Here is a 20,401-nt window from a genome sequence, read left to right as displayed (position 1 = left end):
AATAGAATCAGAATAGAAGAATAGAATAGAAGAATAGAATCAGAATAGAATAGTTGGAAGGGACCTTGGAGGTCTTCTAGTCCAGCCCCCTGCTCAAGCAGGAGAACCTATATACCATCTCAGACAAGTGGCTGTCCAGGCTCTTCTTAAAAACCTCCAGTGATGAAGCACCCACAACCTCTGGAGGCAAGTTGTCCCATCGATTAATTGTCCTCACTGTCAGGAAGTTTCTCCTTAATCCTAGGTTGCTTCTCTCCTTGATCAGTTTCCAGCCATTGTTTCTCGTCCTGCCTTCTGGTGCTTTGCAGTAGTTTGACCCCCTCTTCTTTGGGGCAGCCCCTCAAGTACTAGAAGACTGCCATCGTGTCCCCCCCTAACCTTTCTTTTCTGTAGACTAGCCAAACCCCAGTCCCGCAGCCGTTCTTCGTATGTTTTAGTCTCCTGGCCTTGGATCGTCTTAGTCGCTCTTCTCTGAATTTTTCCCAAACTCTCAACATCTTTCTTTGTGACATGGTGACCAAGACAGATATCCTGTCTTGAGATTTGCCTCTGAGTTTCATAGGGTGTGTGCGTGTGCGTGTGTGTGTGTGTGTGTGTGTGATGGGCTGATGAAACATGTCGGGGCGAGGGAAGTGACAGGAAGTGTGTAATTTTAGGAGATCAGAGTCTTGTCCTATTCCTGCTAACTTAATATCCCAAATCTTATATGATAATTTGATGGTTTTATGTGGGGGTGGGGGCAGAGATTCTGACCCCTTTTCAAATTTTTTTCAATTTTGCATGACTGTAAAAACGGATCAGACTTTTAATGCGGTTGCTTGGCTTCAGTGAAACTTTTCTAAAATTAAACAACGAATTGACTCTTTTTTTGTTTCTGTTTTTGGCAACGAACTGACATTCAAGACGCTAACTGTAAAATGTGACGGTCCTTGTCCCACATTTTCTTTTCACATACAGGCCTTGCTGGCGTTGGGGATCAGTCAGTCTGTGAGGATACCCGATGAAAGCCATCCGTAAGGATTTTGAAGCGTTTATTCCCTCCTCCCTCTTGTTCTGAAATTGTTTTGTTTGGTAGACCGTATCCTTGAAAAAGCCCAACCGTATCTTCTGTTTTGGACATTTTGCCAAGGTCCAGATTCCGTGAGATAATTAGCAGTTTGGGAAAGTCCGGTTGCCTTTTTAAAATAGTTTCCATTGATACTTCTGGACACTTCCCAGAAAGTCTTAACTGATTGAAAGGTATAACCGTAGACGGAAGATTAATTTTCCGTCCTTCCGAGGTCAGTAATATGAGGACCCAGATTCTTGGGGGCAACTATGCTGACTATAAGCTGCTTATCCAGGGCTGTAAATCACTATGAAGCGGTATATAAATCTTAAGTGTCGTCGTTAACTTTCATCTATCTTTGAATTATCTTTATCTATCTGGGGGAAAATCCATCAACCGCTTCAAGAGGGCTGTGAGTGCTGTTGCTAGGAAAAATTGCATTTCCCGAGCCCGGATTTGCTTCTAAGGTCTACTCTTGGTTCACTCCCAACGGATTTCCAAATGCGATGGCAGTTACGCCGCCTTCGGCTGTGGTGACATTTCCGTTTTTTCCTTCCTGGGTCACAGCGGTGTTTCTCCCCCCCCTCCCTCTTTTTCCTTCCAGGTATGGCTTCACAAACATGCGTTACATCGCATCTCTGATCAGCGGCGTTGGCATCTTCATGATGGGGGCCGGTCTCTCGTGGTATCACGGCGTAATCGGGCTGCTCAATCCTCAGCCGATAGAATCCCTTCTTTGGGTATGTTGCTTCGAAACATGGTTTTGGCTGGGTGATTTGCTTTGCAATAGCCATGAAATTCTCTGGGTTGCTCTTTCTTTCTTTCTTTCTTTCTTTCTTTCTTTCTTTCTTTCTTTCTTTCTTTCTTTCTTTCCCTTCTTTGGGTACGTTGCTTCGAAACATGGTTTTGGCTGGGTGATTTGCTTTGCAATAGCCATGAAATTCTCTGGGTTGCTTTCTTTCTTTCTTTCTTTCTTTCTTTCTTTCTTTCTTTCTTTCTTTCTTTCTTTCTTTCTTTCTTTCTTTCTTTCTTTCTTTCTTTCTTTCTTTCTTTCTTTCTTTCTTTCTTTCTTTCCCTTCTTTGGGTACGTTGCTTCAAAACATGGTTTTGGCTGGGTGATTTGCTTTGCAATAGCCATGAAATTCTCTGGGTTGCTCTTTCTTTCTTTCTTTCTTTCTTTCTTTCTTTCTTTCTTTCTTTCTTTCTTTCCCTTCTTTGGGTACGTTGCTTCGAAACATGGTTTTGGCTGGGTGATTTGCTTTGCAATAGCCATGAAATTCTCTGGGTTGCTTTCTTTCTTTCTTTCTTTCTTTCTTTCTTTCTTTCTTTCTTTCTTTCTTTCTTTCTTTCTTTCTTTCTTTCTTTCTTTCTTTCTTTCTTTCTTTCTTTCTTTCTTTCTTTCTTTCTTTCTTTCCCTTCTTTGGGTACGTTGCTTCAAAACATGGTTTTGGCTGGGTGATTTGCTTTGCAATAGCCATGAAATTCTCTGGGTTGCTCTTTCTTTCTTTCTTTCTTTCTTTCTTTCTTTCTTTCTTTCTTTCTTTCTTACTTTCTTTCTTTCTTTCTTTCTTTCTTTCTTTCTTTCTTTCTTTCTTTCTTTCCCTTCTTTGGGTACGTTGCTTCGAAACATGGTTTTGGCTGGGTGATTTGCTTTGCAATAGCCATGAAATTCTCTGGGTTGCTCTTTCTTTCTTTCTTTCTTTCTTTCTTTCTTTCTTTCTTTCTTTCTTTCTTTCTTTCTTACTTTCTTTCTTTCTTTCTTTCCCTTCTTTGGGTACGTTGCTTCGAAACATGGTTTTGGCTGGGTGATTTGCTTTGCAATAGCCATGAAATTCTCTGGGTTGCTCTTTCTTTCTTTCTTTCTTTCTTTCTTTCTTTCTTTCTTTCTTTCTTTCTTACTTTCTTTCTTTCTTTCTTTCTTTCTTTCTTTCTTTCTTTCTTTCTTTCTTTCCCTTCTTTGGGTACGTTGCTTCAAAACATGGTTTTGGCTGGGTGATTTGCTTTGCAATAGCCATGAAATTCTCTGGGTTGCTTTCTTTCTTTCTTTCTTTCTTTCTTTCTTTCTTTCTTTCTTTCTTTCTTTCTTTCTTTCTTTCTTTCTTTCTTTCTTTCTTTCTTTCTTTCTTTCTTTCTTTCTTTCTTTCCCTTCTTTGGGTACGTTGCTTCGAAACATGGTTTTGGCTGGGTGATTTGCTTTGCAATAGCCATGAAATTCTCTGGGTTGCTTTCTTTCTTTCTTTCTTTCTTTCTTTCTTTCTTTCTTTCTTTCTTTCTTACTTTCTTTCTTTCTTTCTTTCTTTCTTTCTTTCTTTCTTTCTTTCTTTCTTTCTTTCTTTCCCTTCTTTGGGTACGTTGCTTCGAAACATGGTTTTGGCTGGGTGATTTGCTTTGCAATAGCCATGAAATTCTCTGGGTTGCTCTTTCTTTCTTTCTTTCTTTCTTTCTTTCTTTCTTTCTTTCTTTCTTTCTTTCTTTCTTTCTTTCTTTCCCTTCTTTGGGTACGTTGCTTCGAAACATGGTTTTGGCTGGGTGATTTGCTTTGCAATAGCCATGAAATTCTCTGGGTTGCTCTTTCTTTCTTTCTTTCTTTCTTTCTTTCTTTCTTTCTTTCTTTCTTTCTTTCTTTCTTTCTTTCTTTCCCTTCTTTGGGTACGTTGCTTCGAAACATGGTTTTGGCTGGGTGATTTGCTTTGCAATAGCCATGAAATTCTCTGGGTTGCTCTTTCTTTCTTTCTTTCTTTCTTTCTTTCTTTCTTTCTTTCTTTCTTTCTTTCTTTCTTTCTTTCTTTCTTTCTTTCTTTCTTTCTTTCTTTCTTTCTTTCTTTCTTTCTTTCTTTCCCTTCTTTGGGTACGTTGCTTCGAAACATGGTTTTGGCTGGGTGATTTGCTTTGCAATAGCCATGAAATTCTCTGGGTTGCTCTTTCTTTCTTTCTTTCTTTCTTTCTTTCTTTCTTTCTTTCTTTCTTTCTTTCTTTCTTTCTTTCTTTCCCTTCTTTGGGTACGTTGCTTCGAAACATGGTTTTGGCTGGGTGATTTGCTTTGCAATAGCCATGAAATTCTCTGGGTTGCTTTCTTTCTTTCTTTCTTTCTTTCTTTCTTTCTTTCTTTCTTTCTTTCTTTCTTTCTTTCTTTCTTTCTTTCTTTCTTTCTTTCTTTCTTTCTTTCTTTCTTTCTTTCTTTCTTTCCCTTCTTTGGGTACGTTGCTTCAAAACATGGTTTTGGCTGGGTGATTTGCTTTGCAATAGCCATGAAATTCTCTGGGTTGCTCTTTCTTTCTTTCTTTCTTTCTTTCTTTCTTTCTTTCTTTCTTTCTTTCTTACTTTCTTTCTTTCTTTCTTTCTTTCTTTCTTTCTTTCTTTCTTTCTTTCTTTCCCTTCTTTGGGTACGTTGCTTCGAAACATGGTTTTGGCTGGGTGATTTGCTTTGCAATAGCCATGAAATTCTCTGGGTTGCTCTTTCTTTCTTTCTTTCTTTCTTTCTTTCTTTCTTTCTTTCTTTCTTTCTTTCTTTCTTACTTTCTTTCTTTCTTTCTTTCCCTTCTTTGGGTACGTTGCTTCGAAACATGGTTTTGGCTGGGTGATTTGCTTTGCAATAGCCATGAAATTCTCTGGGTTGCTCTTTCTTTCTTTCTTTCTTTCTTTCTTTCTTTCTTTCTTTCTTTCTTTCTTACTTTCTTTCTTTCTTTCTTTCTTTCTTTCTTTCTTTCTTTCTTTCTTTCTTTCCCTTCTTTGGGTACGTTGCTTCAAAACATGGTTTTGGCTGGGTGATTTGCTTTGCAATAGCCATGAAATTCTCTGGGTTGCTTTCTTTCTTTCTTTCTTTCTTTCTTTCTTTCTTTCTTTCTTTCTTTCTTTCTTTCTTTCTTTCTTTCTTTCTTTCTTTCTTTCTTTCTTTCTTTCTTTCTTTCTTTCTTTCCCTTCTTTGGGTACGTTGCTTCGAAACATGGTTTTGGCTGGGTGATTTGCTTTGCAATAGCCATGAAATTCTCTGGGTTGCTTTCTTTTCTTTCTTTCTTTCTTTCTTTCTTTCTTTCTTTCTTTCTTTCTTTCTTACTTTCTTTCTTTCTTTCTTTCTTCTTTCTTTCTTTCTTTCTTTCTTTCTTTCTTTCTTTCTTTCTTTCCCTTCTTTGGGTACGTTGCTTCGAAACATGGTTTTGGCTGGGTGATTTGCTTTGCAATAGCCATGAAATTCTCTGGGTTGCTTTCTTTCTTTCTTTCTTTCTTTCTTTCTTTCTTTCTTTCTTTCTTTCTTACTTTCTTTCTTTCTTTCTTTCTTTCTTTCTTTCTTTCTTTCTTTCTTTCTTTCTTTCTTTCCCTTCTTTGGGTACGTTGCTTCGAAACATGGTTTTGGCTGGGTGATTTGCTTTGCAATAGCCATGAAATTCTCTGGGTTGCTCTTTCTTTCTTTCTTTCTTTCTTTCTTTCTTTCTTTCTTTCTTTCTTTCTTTCTTTCTTTCTTTCTTTCCCTTCTTTGGGTACGTTGCTTCGAAACATGGTTTTGGCTGGGTGATTTGCTTTGCAATAGCCATGAAATTCTCTGGGTTGCTCTTTCTTTCTTTCTTTCTTTCTTTCTTTCTTTCTTTCTTTCTTTCTTTCTTTCTTTCTTTCTTTCTTTCTTTCTTTCTTTCTTTCTTTCTTTCCCTTCTTTGGGTACGTTGCTTCAAAACATGGTTTTCATGGTTTTGGCTGGGGTGATTTTGCTTTGCAATAGCCATGAAATTCTCTGGGTTGCTTTCTTTCTTCTTTCTTTCTTCTTTCTTTCTTTCTTTTCTTTTTCTTTCTTACTTTCTTTCTTTCTTTCTTTCTTTCTTTCTTTCTTTCTTTCTTTCTTTCCCTTCTTTGGGTACGTTGCTTCGAAACATGGTTTTGGCTGGGTGATTTGCTTTGCAATAGCCATGAAATTCTCTGGGTTGCTTTCTTTCTTTCTTTCTTTCTTTCTTTCTTTCTTTCTTTCTTTCTTTCTTTCTTTCTTTCTTTCTTTCTTCTTTCTTTCTTTCTTTCTTTCTTTCTTTCTTTCTTTCTTTCTTTCTTTCTTTCTTTCTTTCCCTTCTTTGGGTACGTTGCTTCAAAACATGGTTTTGGCTGGGTGATTTGCTTTGCAATAGCCATGAAATTCTCTGGGTTGCTTTCTTTCTTTCTTTCTTTCTTTCTTTCTTTCTTTCTTTCTTTCTTACTTTCTTTCTTTCTTTCTTTCTTTCTTTCTTTCTTTCTTTCTTTCTTTCCTTCTTTGGGTACGTTGCTTCGAAACATGGTTTTGGCTGGGTGATTTGCTTTGCAATAGCCATGAAATTCTCTGGGTTGCTCTTTTCTTTCTTTCTTTCTTTCTTTCTTTCCTTCTTTCTTTCTTTCTTTCTTTTCTTTCTTTCTTTCTTTCCCTTCTTTGGGTACGTTGCTTCGAAACATGGTTTTGGCTGGGTGATTTGCTTTGCAATAGCCATGAAATTCTCTGGGTTGCTCTTTCTTTCTTTCTTTCTTTCTTTCTTTCTTTCTTTCTTTCTTTCTTTCTTTCTTTCTTTCTTTCCCTTCTTTGGGTACGTTGCTTCGAAACATGGTTTTGGCTGGGTGATTTGCTTTGCAATAGCCATGAAATTCTCTGGGTTGCTCTTTCTTTCTTTCTTTCTTTCTTTCTTTTCTTTCTTTCTTCTTTCTTTCTTTCTTTCTTTCTTTCTTTCTTTCTTTCTTTCCCTTCTTTGGGTACGTTGCTTCAAAACATGGTTTTGGCTGGGTGATTTGCTTTGCAATAGCCATGAAATTCTCTGGGTTGCTTTCTTTCTTTCTTTTCTTTCTTTCTTTCTTTCTTTCTTTCTTTCTTTCTTTCTTTCTTTCTTTCTTTCTTTCTTTCTTTCTTTCTTTCTTCTTTCTTTCTTTCCCTTCTTTGGGTACGTTGCTTCGAAACATGGTTTTGGCTGGGTGATTTGCTTTGCAATAGCCATGAAATTCTCTGGGTTGCTCTTTCTTTCTTTCTTTCTTTCTTTCTTTCTTTCTTTCTTTCTTTCTTTCTTTCTTTCTTTCTTTCTTTCTTTCTTTCTTTCCCTTCTTTGGGTACGTTGCTTCGAAACATGGTTTTGGCTGGGTGATTTGCTTTGCAATAGCCATGAAATTCTCTGGGTTGCTCTTTCTTTCTTTCTTTCTTTCTTTCTTTCTTTCTTTCTTTCTTTCTTTCTTTCTTTCTTTCCCTTCTTTGGGTACGTTGCTTCGAAACATGGTTTTGGCTGGGTGATTTGCTTTGCAATAGCCATGAAATTCTCTGGGTTGCTCTTTCTTTCTTTCTTTCTTTCTTTCTTTCTTTCTTTCTTTCTTTCTTACTTTCTTTCTTTCTTTCTTTCTTTCTTTCTTTCTTTCTTTCTTTCTTTCTTTCCCTTCTTTGGGTACGTTGCTTCAAAACATGGTTTTGGCTGGGTGATTTGCTTTGCAATAGCCATGAAATTCTCTGGGTTGCTTTTTCTTTCTTTCTTTCTTACTTTCTTTCTTTCTTTCTTTCTTTCTTTCTTTCTTTCTTTCTTTCTTTCCCTTCTTTGGGTACGTTGCTTCGAAACATGGTTTTGGCTGGGTGATTTGCTTTGCAATAGCCATGAAATTCTCTGGGTTGCTCTTTCTTTCTTTCTTTCTTTCTTTCTTTCTTTCTTTCTTTCTTTCTTTCTTACTTTCTTTCTTTCTTTCTTTCTTTCTTTCTTTCTTTCTTTCTTTCTTTCTTTCCCTTCTTTGGGTACGTTGCTTCGAAACATGGTTTTGGCTGGGTGATTTGCTTTGCAATAGCCATGAAATTCTCTGGGTTGCTCTTTCTTTCTTTCTTTCTTTCTTTCTTTCTTTCTTTCTTTCTTTCTTTCTTTCTTTCTTACTTTCTTTCTTTCTTTCTTTCCCTTCTTTGGGTACGTTGCTTCGAAACATGGTTTTGGCTGGGTGATTTGCTTTGCAATAGCCATGAAATTCTCTGGGTTGCTCTTTCTTTCTTTCTTTCTTTCTTTCTTTCTTTCTTTCTTTCTTTCTTTCTTTCTTTCTTTCTTTCCCTTCTTTGGGTACGTTGCTTCGAAACATGGTTTTGGCTGGGTGATTTGCTTTGCAATAGCCATGAAATTCTCTGGGTTGCTCTTTCTTTCTTTCTTTCTTTCTTTCTTTCTTTCTTTCTTTCTTTCTTTCTTTCTTTCTTTCTTTCTTTCCCTTCTTTGGGTACGTTGCTTCGAAACATGGTTTTGGCTGGGTGATTTGCTTTGCAATAGCCATGAAATTCTCTGGGTTGCTCTTTCTTTCTTTCTTTCTTTCTTTCTTTCTTTCTTTCTTTCTTTCTTTCTTTCTTTCTTTCTTTCTTTCTTTCTTTCTTTCTTTCTTTCTTTCCCTTCTTTGGGTACGTTGCTTCAAAACATGGTTTTGGCTGGGTGATTTGCTTTGCAATAGCCATGAAATTCTCTGGGTTGCTTTCTTTCTTTCTTTCTTTCTTTCTTTCTTTCTTTCTTTCTTTCTTTCTTTCTTTCTTACTTTCTTTCTTTCTTTCTTTCTTTCTTTCTTTCTTTCTTTCTTTCTTTCTTTCCCTTCTTTGGGTACGTTGCTTCGAAACATGGTTTGGCTGGGTGATTTGCTTTGCAATAGCCATGAAATTCTCTGGGTTGCTTTCTTTCTTTCTTTCTTTCTTTCTTTCTTTCTTTCTTTCTTTCTTTCTTTCTTTCTTTCTTTCTTTTTACTTTCTTTCTTTCTTTCTTTCTTTCTTTCTTTCTTTCTTTCTTTCTTTCTTTCTTTCTTTCCCTTCTTTGGGTACGTTGCTTCAAAACATGGTTTTGGCTGGGTGATTTGCTTTGCAATAGCCATGAAATTCTCTGGGTTGCTTTCTTTCTTTCTTTCTTTCTTTCTTTCTTTCTTTCTTTCTTTCTTACTTTCTTTCTTTCTTTCTTTCTTTCTTTCTTTCTTTCTTTCTTTCTTTCCCTTCTTTGGGTACGTTGCTTCGAAACATGGTTTTGGCTGGGTGATTTGCTTTGCAATAGCCATGAAATTCTCTGGGTTGCTCTTTCTTTCTTTCTTTCTTTCTTTCTTTCTTTCTTTCTTTCTTTCTTTCTTTCTTTCTTTCTTTCTTTCCCTTCTTTGGGTACGTTGCTTCGAAACATGGTTTTGGCTGGGTGATTTGCTTTGCAATAGCCATGAAATTCTCTGGGTTGCTTTCTTTCTTTCTTTCTTTCTTTCTTTCTTTCTTTCTTTCTTTCTTTCTTTCTTTCTTTCTTTCTTTCTTTCTTTCCCTTCTTTGGGTACGTTGCTTCGAAACATGGTTTTGGCTGGGTGATTTGCTTTGCAATAGCCATGAAATTCTCTGGGTTGCTCTTTCTTTCTTTCTTTCTTTCTTTCTTTCTTTCTTTCTTTCTTTCTTTCTTTCTTTCTTTCTTTCTTTCCCTTCTTTGGGTACGTTGCTTCGAAACATGGTTTTGGCTGGGTGATTTGCTTTGCAATAGCCATGAAATTCTCTGGGTTGCTCTTTCTTTCTTTCTTTCTTTCTTTCTTTCTTTCTTTCTTTCTTTCTTTCTTTCTTTCTTTCTTTCCCTTCTTTGGGTACGTTGCTTCGAAACATGGTTTTGGCTGGGTGATTTGCTTTGCAATAGCCATGAAATTCTCTGGGTTGCTCTTTCTTTCTTTCTTTCTTTCTTTCTTTCTTTCTTACTTTCTTTCTTTCTTTCTTTCTTTCTTTCTTTCTTTCTTTCTTTCCCTTCTTTGGGTACGTTGCTTCAAAACATGGTTTTGGCTGGGTGATTTGCTTTGCAATAGCCATGAAATTCTCTGGGTTGCTTTCTTTCTTTCTTTCTTTCTTTCTTTCTTTCTTTCTTTCTTTCTTTCTTTCTTTCTTTCTTTCTTTCTTTCTTTCTTTCTTTCTTTCTTTCTTTCTTTCTTTCTTTCCCTTCTTTGGGTACGTTGCTTCAAAACATGGTTTTGGCTGGGTGATTTGCTTTGCAATAGCCATGAAATTCTCTGGGTTGCTTTCTTTCTTTCTTTCTTTCTTTCTTTCTTTCTTTCTTTCTTTCTTTCTTTCTTACTTTCTTTCTTTCTTTCTTTCTTTCTTTCTTTCTTTCTTTCTTTCTTTCCCTTCTTTGGGTACGTTGCTTCGAAACATGGTTTTGGCTGGGTGATTTGCTTTGCAATAGCCATGAAATTCTCTGGGTTGCTTTCTTTCTTTCTTTCTTTCTTTCTTTCTTTCTTTCTTTCTTTCTTTCTTTCTTTCTTTCTTTCTTTCTTTCTTTCTTTCTTTCTTTCTTTCTTTCTTTCTTTCTTACTTTCTTTCTTTCTTTCTTTCTTTCTTTCTTTCTTTCTTTCTTTCTTTCCCTTCTTTGGGTACGTTGCTTCGAAACATGGTTTTGGCTGGGTGATTTGCTTTGCAATAGCCATGAAATTCTCTGGGTTGCTCTTTCTTTCTTTCTTTCTTTCTTTCTTTCTTTCTTTCTTTCTTTCTTTCTTTCTTTCTTTCTTTCTTTCCCTTCTTTGGGTACGTTGCTTCGAAACATGGTTTTGGCTGGGTGATTTGCTTTGCAATAGCCATGAAATTCTCTGGGTTGCTCTTTCTTTCTTTCTTTCTTTCTTTCTTTCTTTCTTTCTTTCTTTCTTTCTTTCTTTCTTTCTTTCTTTCCCTTCTTTGGGTACGTTGCTTCGAAACATGGTTTTGGCTGGGTGATTTGCTTTGCAATAGCCATGAAATTCTCTGGGTTGCTCTTTCTTTCTTTCTTTCTTTCTTTCTTTCTTTCTTACTTTCTTTCTTTCTTTCTTTCTTTCTTTCTTTCTTTCTTTCTTTCCCTTCTTTGGGTACGTTGCTTCAAAACATGGTTTTGGCTGGGTGATTTGCTTTGCAATAGCCATGAAATTCTCTGGGTTGCTTTCTTTCTTTCTTTCTTTCTTTCTTTCTTTCTTTCTTTCTTTCTTTCTTTACTTTCTTTCTTTCTTTCTTTCTTTCTTTCTTTCTTTCTTTCTTTCTTTCCCTTCTTTGGGTACGTTGCTTCGAAACATGGTTTTGGCTGGGTGATTTGCTTTGCAATAGCCATGAAATTCTCTGGGTTGCTCTTTCTTTCTTTCTTTCTTTCTTTCTTTCTTTCTTTCTTTCTTTCTTTCTTTCTTTCTTTCTTTCTTTCTTTCTTTCCCTTCTTTGGGTACGTTGCTTCGAAACATGGTTTTGGCTGGGTGATTTGCTTTGCAATAGCCATGAAATTCTCTGGGTTGCTCTTTCTTTCTTTCTTTCTTTCTTTCTTTCTTTCTTTCTTTCTTTCTTTCTTTCTTTCTTTCCCTTCTTTGGGTACGTTGCTTCGAAACATGGTTTTGGCTGGGTGATTTGCTTTGCAATAGCCATGAAATTCTCTGGGTTGCTCTTTCTTTCTTTCTTTCTTTCTTTCTTTCTTTCTTTCTTTCTTTCTTTCTTACTTTCTTTCTTTCTTTCTTTCTTTCTTTCTTTCTTTCTTTCTTTCTTTCTTTCTTTCTTTCTTTCCCTTCTTTGGGTACGTTGCTTCAAAACATGGTTTTGGCTGGGTGATTTGCTTTGCAATAGCCATGAAATTCTCTGGGTTGCTTTCTTTCTTTCTTTCTTTCTTTCTTTCTTTCTTTCTTTCTTACTTACTTTCTTTCTTTCTTTCTTTCTTTCTTTCTTTCTTTCTTTCTTTCTTTCCCTTCTTTGGGTACGTTGCTTCGAAACATGGTTTTGGCTGGGTGATTTGCTTTGCAATAGCCATGAAATTCTCTGGGTTGCTCTTTCTTTCTTTCTTTCTTTCTTTCTTTCTTTCTTTCTTTCTTTCTTTCTTACTTTCTTTCTTTCTTTCTTTCTTTCTTTCTTTCTTTCTTTCTTTCTTTCTTTCCCTTCTTTGGGTACGTTGCTTCGAAACATGGTTTTGGCTGGGTGATTTGCTTTGCAATAGCCATGAAATTCTCTGGGTTGCTCTTTCTTTCTTTCTTTCTTTCTTTCTTTCTTTCTTTCTTTCTTTCTTTCTTTCTTCTTTCTTACTTTCTTTCTTTCTTTCTTTCCCTTCTTTGGGTACGTTGCTTCGAAACATGGTTTTGGCTGGGTGATTTGCTTTGCAATAGCCATGAAATTCTCTGGGTTGCTCTTTCTTTCTTTCTTTCTTTCTTTCTTTCTTTCTTTCTTTCTTTCTTTCTTACTTTCTTTCTTTCTTTCTTTCTTTCTTTCTTTCTTTTTCTTTCTTTCTTTCTTTCTTTCCCTTCTTTGGGTACGTTGCTTCGAAACATGGTTTTGGCTGGGTGATTTGCTTTGCAATAGCCATGAAATTCTCTGGGTTGCTTTCTTTCTTTCTTTCTTTCTTTCTTTCTTTCTTTCTTTCTTTCTTCTTTCTTTCTTACTTTCTTTCTTTCTTTCTTCTTCTTTCTTTCTTCTTTCTTTCTTTCTTTCTTTCCCTTCTTTGGGTACGTTGCTTCGAAACATGGTTTTGGCTGGGTGATTTGCTTTGCAATAGCCATGAAATTCTCTGGGTTGCTCTTTCTTTCTTTCTTTCTTTCTTTCTTTCTTTCTTTCTTTCTTTCTTACTTTCTTTCTTTCTTTCTTTCTTTCTTTCTTTCTTTCTTTCTTTCCCTTCTTTGGGTACGTTGCTTCAAAACATGGTTTTGGCTGGGTGATTTGCTTTGCAATAGCCATGAAATTCTCTGGGTTGCTTTCTTTCTTTCTTTCTTTCTTTCTTTCTTTCTTTCTTTCTTTCTTTCTTTCTTTCTTTCTTTCTTTCTTTCTTTCTTTCTTTCTTTCTTTCTTTCCCTTCTTTGGGTACGTTGCTTCGAAACATGGTTTTGGCTGGGTGATTTGCTTTGCAATAGCCATGAAATTCTCTGGGTTGCTCTTTCTTTCTTTCTTTCTTTCTTTCTTTCTTTCTTTCTTTCTTTCTTTCTTTCTTTCTTTCTTTCTTTCTTTCCCTTCTTTGGGTACGTTGCTTCGAAACATGGTTTTGGCTGGGTGATTTGCTTTGCAATAGCCGTGAAATTCTCTGGGTTGCTTTCTTTCTTTCTTTCTTTCTTTCTTTCTTTCTTTCTTTCTTTCTTTCTTTCTTTCTTTCTTTCTTTCTTTCTTTCTTTCTTTCCCTTCTTTGGGTACGTTGCTTCGAAACATGGTTTTGGCTGGGTGATTTGCTTTGCAATAGCCATGAAATTCTCTGGGTTGCTCTTTCTTTCTTTCTTTCTTTCTTTCTTTCTTTCTTTCTTTCTTTCTTTCTTTCTTTCTTTCTTTCCCTTCTTTGGGTACGTTGCTTCGAAACATGGTTTTGGCTGGGTGATTTGCTTTGCAATAGCTGTGAAATTCATTCATTCTTTTCTTTTCTTTTCTTCTTCCTTCCTTCCTTCCTCCCTTCCACACATATTCATTCATTCATTCACAACCAAAATCAAGCCACTATAGGACGAGGAAAAACCCTTGGTGCTCTATTACAGTATTTGGGGGGAAACGATGGTCGTTTTAAGATGGGGAGCAGACTTCCTCTTTAGCGCTCTGAGGCTTGCTGACCAGAAAATGCAAAAAATAGGCAGAAAGGATTTAACGGTTCAGACGGGTTAGTGGTAGGAGGTATACAGCTCATTATTACACTAATACGATTAACTTCCATTTTTCTTTCTCCCGTTCTGTTCCTTTTAGGCTTACTGTATTTTGGCAGGATCTTTGGTGTCGGAGGGAGGTAGGTGATCTAGTAGGAAGAGAAAAAAGAAATCTCCAACCTTACAAAGTATGCCGTCGTTTTCTAGACGAATCGAACACGGCTTAATTCCTTACAGAAAGGAGCATTCTAACCTGTCGGAATGCTGTTGGTTAATGTCAATGAATAATGATAATAATAATAATTAAAAAAACCCCACCGACCAGAAATATTAAAAAGATTACCTGAGACTTTATCCCAGCGATCTACCTACGTTGATCTGATTCAAGAAAGCTGACTTGTTGGGAAACCAGTCTTCCCACAAGATTGTCGACTTAATGGTCAGTCATCAAGAGCCCAATTGACAACTAAAAAGGGACCATATAAATACCACGCACAAAACAACTGCTAGATTTCTGGTTTAAGACCCAGTTTGTATACACATTTTCCCCGTGCCGTTGTAACTTCGAACGGTCAATAAATAAACTGGTAAGCTGAGGACTAACCTGTATTTCATGGTTTCGGGGTTCTGTTCCCATTTTAAGCGGTACCTTTTCTGGATTCTGTTTAAAAAAAAATTTTTTTTCCCCTGCCGTCCCCTTTAATGAAATAATTGTGTCGATGTTGTTGCAGCTACTCTCCTGGTTGCCATCAACGAGATCCGAAGGAGCGCTCGAGCGAAAGGACTCTCCTTCTACCACTACGGTAAGTCGGTTTTGATAGGTTAGGGTTTCCTGCCTGAGCAGGGGGTTGGAGTAGATGACCTCCAAGGTCCCTTCCAACTTTATTATTACTATTATTATATGTCAGGAATTTGCTCGGCCGCAACCCTTATTTTTCTATCTGCTTTGATAACTCGAATAACTTAGGTAGGCCCCGACTTAAAACAACTACTCATTTAGCGACTAATCGAAGTTGCAGTGGCTCTGGAAAAAAGGGACTTACGGCCAGTCCTCACAGTGACCATCACAGCATTCCCCCATGGTCATCTGAACAAAATCCAGGCGATTGGCAACGGTCACGTGCTCACAACAGTTGCAGCATCCCAGGGTTGTGGGGTTGCCACGTGTGACTTTCCCAGCCAGCTTCCGACGAGCGGAGTCGAAGGGGGAACCCAGAAACACTTAAAAACCCCACGATTTGCTTAACGACCGGAGCGATTTCCTTAACGGCCGTGGCAAAATAGGTCGCTGGGGAGGGGGGGGTCACTTAAAAACTTGCCTTGCTCAGCAACGGATATTCTGGTGCCCGTTGTAAGTCAAGAATCTACCTGTAATATCCATACTTTTTTCTCTCTACTGTTTCTTGAAATTGTATTGAAGGGAAGGAAGCTATTATTATTATTATTTATTTTTATTATTATTATTATTATTATTATTATTATTATTATTATTATTATTATTATTATTATTATTATTATTATTATTATGCTTTTATTCATAAAACATGAAACTCAGTCAACTGAACACTCAAATTGACTGGCATTAATGGTCGACACGGGTTGCTGCCAGCATCCTAGGTATCAACCAAGTATCTCCTTAAAATGTAAGATGTTCCGAGTAGCCCAGTTTTTTGTAGCTTTGCTGGAGTGATTGCAGGAAGCTACAATTTCTTGAGGTATTTTGCAAAGTTTTTGGACATAGTTCCCAGTGCCCCGATGACAATGGGTATCATTGTCATACTACTACTACTACTACGACAACGACAACGATGATGATGATGATGACAGTTAAAATCCAGCATGAATAAATTTGGAGTTGGCGTTTAGGTGGATCGATTGATTGGTACACAGTCTCTTTCAAACTGGATTGGTGCTCTAATTTCCTTTTTTTAAAGAAAATTTTATTGATTTTTCTAACTTTACATTTAAATATTTAAACAGCAGCGTGGCGGCTGAGTTAATCGCCGATTCAATAACATACAAGTATCTTTAGTACAAATCTCAAACTACTACCTTAAGTATTTCCTCTCTTTTCCCCTCTCATATTTAAACTTAATACAATTTTTATTATGTTGATTAAATAATAATAACTTTCTCACATTCATCAGTAATTTTTAGGTTATACATATCCTGGTTATTTTAAGCATTTCCCCAAGTTTTAGTTTCCCATTAATGTTTACATTTGACATTTCATATTTATAAATTCCAAGTTTTAAATAACCACAGTTCCCTTTATCCCAATTCATTGCAAAATCTAATGTTCAGGGTACACGTCTTATCTGTTTGAATATATTCCATTTCTCACCATCTTTCATCAGGCGATTAATGATACAGTGCGCCATTCTTATTTTCTCTTAACTCCTTTCCCACCTTCAGTTATCCAGGCTTGTGATCCCAGCACAAATGTGGTGCTGTTAGAAGACACGGCTGCAGTTCTTGGCGTGACGCTGGCTGCTACCTGTATGGGGCTGACTTCCCTAACAGGTGAGCTTTTGGGTTAAGGGAAGAGCTGGTAGGTGAAAGACAGACTGAGTTTTTTTTTCTAATATGGTAATAAACTGCGATCGTTTTATACCGCAAGGGTCCCCAACCTGCAGGCCGTGGCTCATAAGAATCTAAGGAGCTAGGTAATAGGAGAGATGAGAAGGATAATAAGTAAGAAAACCCTACTACATGGTTTGACACTCAAAGGCATAAGACAGTGCTGGGGGAATTATGTGTTTAGCAGAGTGATGGCATGGGGGTGGAAAAACTTGTGTCTGGTGGTTCTGGTGTGCAGTGCCCTACTCCAGGGGTAGGCAACCTCGGCTCTTTTGTGACTCGTGGACTTCAACTCCCAGAATTCCTGAGCCAGCCATGCTGAGGGGAAAGGGAGAGGTTTCCATGCTGAGCCATGCTGGCTGAGGAATTCTGGGAGTTGAAGTCCACAAGCCATGAAGGGGCCTTAGTTGCCCCATGCTGGCTCAGGAATTCTGGGAGTTGAAGTCCACCAGTCATGAAGGGGCCATAGTTGCCCCATGCTGGCTCAGGAATTCTGGGAGTTGAAGTCCACGAGTCATCAAAGGGCCCAGGTTGCCTACCCCCTGCCCTATAGCGTTGTCTTGAGGGAAGAAGTTGAAACCGTTTATGTGCAGGTTGTGGGGAGCTGATAATAAATAAATGCATTGGTCTTTAAAAATGGCACACAAGCTGGTGTCACACACACACACACACACACACACCCGGATATGCTTGTGGGGTTGTCTAGGAAGAACGTGAGGTCCCTTCGCCCGCATCTCCCGCTAGCAGAACATGAAAAGAGAAGCCCGGAGAATTTCCACTTGTGCTATTCACTGGGTGACTGTTTTATTTCTAGGTAACCCCTACTACGACAGCTTGGGCTCTCTGGGCGTGGGGACTCTGCTGGGAGTTGTGTCGGCCTTCCTCATCTACACTAACACGGAAGCCCTGCTGGGCAGGTCCATCCAGCCCGACCAGCTTCAGAAGCTGACGGAGTTACTGGAGTATGATCCGGCAGTGCGGTAAGAGGACTCCCGTTGGAGATCCAGGCGGCCCGAGGGCGGAACAGCTCTAGTAGGCCAGAGTAGAGTTTGGAGCAGAAGGTGGAAAGTGTGGAAGGGAAACTAGCAAGAGAATCTTTCTCGCTCAGGGTGGGGCTGTGGAGCCTTCACTGCTTTCTGAGCTTGGTGGTTTACTTGACCCAACTAGGTAATATCATCAGTGCTAGAAGGAAGGAGGAGGAGGAGGAAGAAGAGAGCTGTGGGGTCCTTGGTGCTCTCTGAGCTGGGTGGTTTCCTTGCAGATGTTTCATGACCCAACTAGGGAACATCATCAGTGCTAGAAGGGAGGGAGGAGGAGGAGGAGGAAGGACTGTGGGGTCCTGGGTGCTCTCTGAGCTGGGTGGTTTCCTTGTAGATGTTTCATGACCCAACTAGGGAACATCATCAGTGCTAGAAGGGAGGGAGGAGGAGGAGGAGGAGGACTGTGGGATCCTGGGTGCTCTCTGAGCTGGGTGGTTTCCTTGCAGACGTTTCATGACCCAACTAGGGAACATCATCAGTGCTAGAAGGGAGGGAGGAGGAGGAGGACTGTGGGATCCTGGGTGCTCTCTGAGCTGGGTGGTTTCCTTGCAGATGTTTCATGACCCAACTAGGGAACATCATCAGTGCTAGAAGGGAGGGAGGAGGAGGAGGAGGAAGGACTGTGGGGTCCTGGGTGCTCTCTGAGCTGGGTGGTTTCCTTGCAGACGTTTCATGACCCAACTAGGGAACATCATCAGTGCTAGAAGGGAGGGAGGAGGAGGAGGACTGTGGGATCCTGGGTGCTCTCTGAGCTGGGTGGTTTCCTTGCAGATGTTTCATGACCCAACTAGGGAACATCATCAGTGCTAGAAGGGAGGGAGGAGGAGGAGGACTGGGATCCTGGGTGCTCTCTGAGCTGGGTGGTTTCCTTACGGATGTTTCATGACCCAACTAGGGAACATCATCAGTGCTAGAAGGGAGGGAGGAGGAGGAGGAGGAAGGACTGTGGGATCCTGGGTGCTCTCTGAGCTGGGTGGTTTCCTTGCAGACGTTTCATGACCCAACTAGGGAACATCATCAGTGCTAGAAGGGAGGGAGGAGGAGGAGGAGGAGGACTGTGGGATCCTGGGTGCTCTCTGAGCTGGGTGGTTTCCTTGCAGACGTTTCATGACCCAACTAGGGAACATCATCAGTGCTAGAAGGGAGGGAGGAGGAGGAGGACTGTGGGATCCTGGGTGCTCTCTGAGCTGGGTGGTTTCCTTGCAGATGTTTCATGACCCAACTAGGGAACATCATCAGTGCTAGAAGGGAGGGAGGAGGAGGAGGAGGAAGGACTGTGGGATCCTGGGTGCTCTCTGAGCTGGGTGGTTTCCTTGTAGATGTTTCATGACCCAACTAGGGAACATCATCAGTGCTAGAAGGGAGGGAGGAGGAAGAGGACTGGGATCCTGGGTGCTCTCTGAGCTGGGTGGTTTCCTTACGGATGTTTCATGACCCAACTAGGGAACATCATCAGTGCTAGAAGGGAGGGAGGAGGAGGAGGAGGAAGGACTGTGGGATCCTGGGTGCTCTCTGAGCTGGGTGGTTTCCTTGCAGACGTTTCATGACCCAACTAGGGAACATCATCAGTGCTAGAAGGGAGGGAGGAGGAGGAGGAGGAGGACTGTGGGATCCTGGGTGCTCTCTGAGCTGGGTGGTTTCCTTGCAGACGTTTCATGACCCAACTAGGGAACATCATCAGTGCTAGAAGGGAGGGAGGAGGAGGAGGACTGTGGGATCCTGGGTGCTCTCTGAGCTGGGTGGTTTCCTTGCAGATGTTTCATGACCCAACTAGGGAACATCATCAGTGCTAGAAGGGAGGGAGGAGGAGGAGGAGGAAGGACTGTGGGATCCTGGGTGCTCTCTGAGCTGGGTGGTTTCCTTGCAGATGTTTCATGACCCAACTAGGGAACATCATCAGTGCTAGAAGGGAGGGAGGAGGAGGAGGACTGTGGGGTCCTTGGTGCTCTCTGAGCTGGGTGGTTTCCTTGCAGATGTTTCATGACCCAACTAGGGAACATCATCAGTGCTAGAAGGGAGGGAGGAGGAGGAGGACTGTGGGATCCTGGGTGCTCTCTGAGCTGGGTGGTTTCCTTGCAGATGTTTCATGACCCAACTAGGGAACATCATCAGTGCTAGAAGGGAGGGAGGAGGAGGAGGACTGTGGGATCCTGGGTGCTCTCTGAGCTGGGTGGTTTCCTTGCAGATGTTTCATGACCCAACTAGGGAACATCATCAGGGCTAGAAGGGAGGGAGGAGGAGGAGGACTGTGGGATCCTGGGTGCTCTCTGAGCTGGGTGGTTTCCTTACAGATGTTTCATGACCCAACTAGGGAACATCATCAGTGCTAGAAGGGAGGGAGGAGGAGGAGGACTGTGGGATCCTGGGTGCTCTCTGAGCTGGGTGGTTTCCTTACAGATGTTTCATGACCCAACTAGGGAACATCATCAGTGCTAGAAGGGAGGGGGGGGGGTTGTGGTTTGTTTATATACAGTTGGCTTGTCCTTTCAGTGTTTATGGGAGCGCTCTGGATGGTTCTTGATTTGGCTATTGTTTATTGTTCGTTTGATTATCTTGAGTTGGTAGTTCCTTGATTGGGGCATTGCTTACTTTCTTGATTGTTGGTCTCGTATTAATCTTGTTATTAAGCTCAGCTGGGTGCTGATTGTCGGTGAGGAGGTGTTTTGGTCTTTTTCTTTCGTTTTCTGTTTGGCAAAAACCCCCCACTCCCTTCTAGCACCGAAGATGTTACTTAGTTGGGTCATGAAACGTCTGCAAGGAAACCACCCAACTCAGAGAGCACCCAGGACCCCACAAAAGGGAAATTTTTAAGAGGGAGAACGGGGAAATCTTCCCTTGCCCGTGTTTTCTATTTTTTGACTAAAAAACTCCTAATGTCTGGTTCGTCTTTTTTTTTGCTTCGTCCCACCGCTCTCCCGTTTTATCTCAGAGCAATCCATGATGTCAAAGCTACAGATATGGGGATGAGTAAAGTAAGATTCAAAGCAGAAGTGGACTTTGATGGACGGGTGGTCACTCGGTCCTACCTGGAAAAACAAGACATTGAGCAACTACTACAAGTACGTTAAGTCAACGCATTGAGTTTCTCTCATTGGGGCTGCAGTGATCTTTGCAATTCCCTGAAGGAAAAAAAAAGGGGGGGGGAAATCTGATGTTCTAAATACTAATTTTGCAGATTAAATCTCTCAATTGCATTCAGCCCCGTAGATTTGCATATTTCAGTGCCCGGTCTACTATCCTATCAATTTTTCAATGT

General features: G+C 39.9%; 1 protein-coding gene across 1 annotated transcript in view; it reads left to right on the top strand.

The window, feature by feature from the left end:
* Positions 1-20,401, top strand: part of SLC30A9 (solute carrier family 30 member 9) — a 36,463-nt gene that overhangs the window by 13,136 nt on the left and 2,926 nt on the right. Inside the window, exons 10-16 of the mRNA XM_081332479.1 lie at positions 958-1,013; positions 1,653-1,788; positions 13,626-13,665; positions 14,257-14,328; positions 15,941-16,048; positions 16,920-17,085; positions 20,075-20,204. Coding sequence (XP_081188605.1) covers positions 958-1,013; positions 1,653-1,788; positions 13,626-13,665; positions 14,257-14,328; positions 15,941-16,048; positions 16,920-17,085; positions 20,075-20,204 — 708 coding nt within the window. The remainder of the gene's footprint in view (positions 1-957; positions 1,014-1,652; positions 1,789-13,625; positions 13,666-14,256; positions 14,329-15,940; positions 16,049-16,919; positions 17,086-20,074; positions 20,205-20,401) is intronic.

This window comes from Vipera berus, assembly GCF_964194415.1.
Source record: "Vipera berus genome assembly, chromosome: 7".
Classification (NCBI taxonomy): domain Eukaryota; kingdom Metazoa; phylum Chordata; class Lepidosauria; order Squamata; family Viperidae; genus Vipera; species Vipera berus.
Note: the sequence above shows the minus strand (reverse complement) of the source record. Positions and strands in the feature narration are given on the sequence as shown.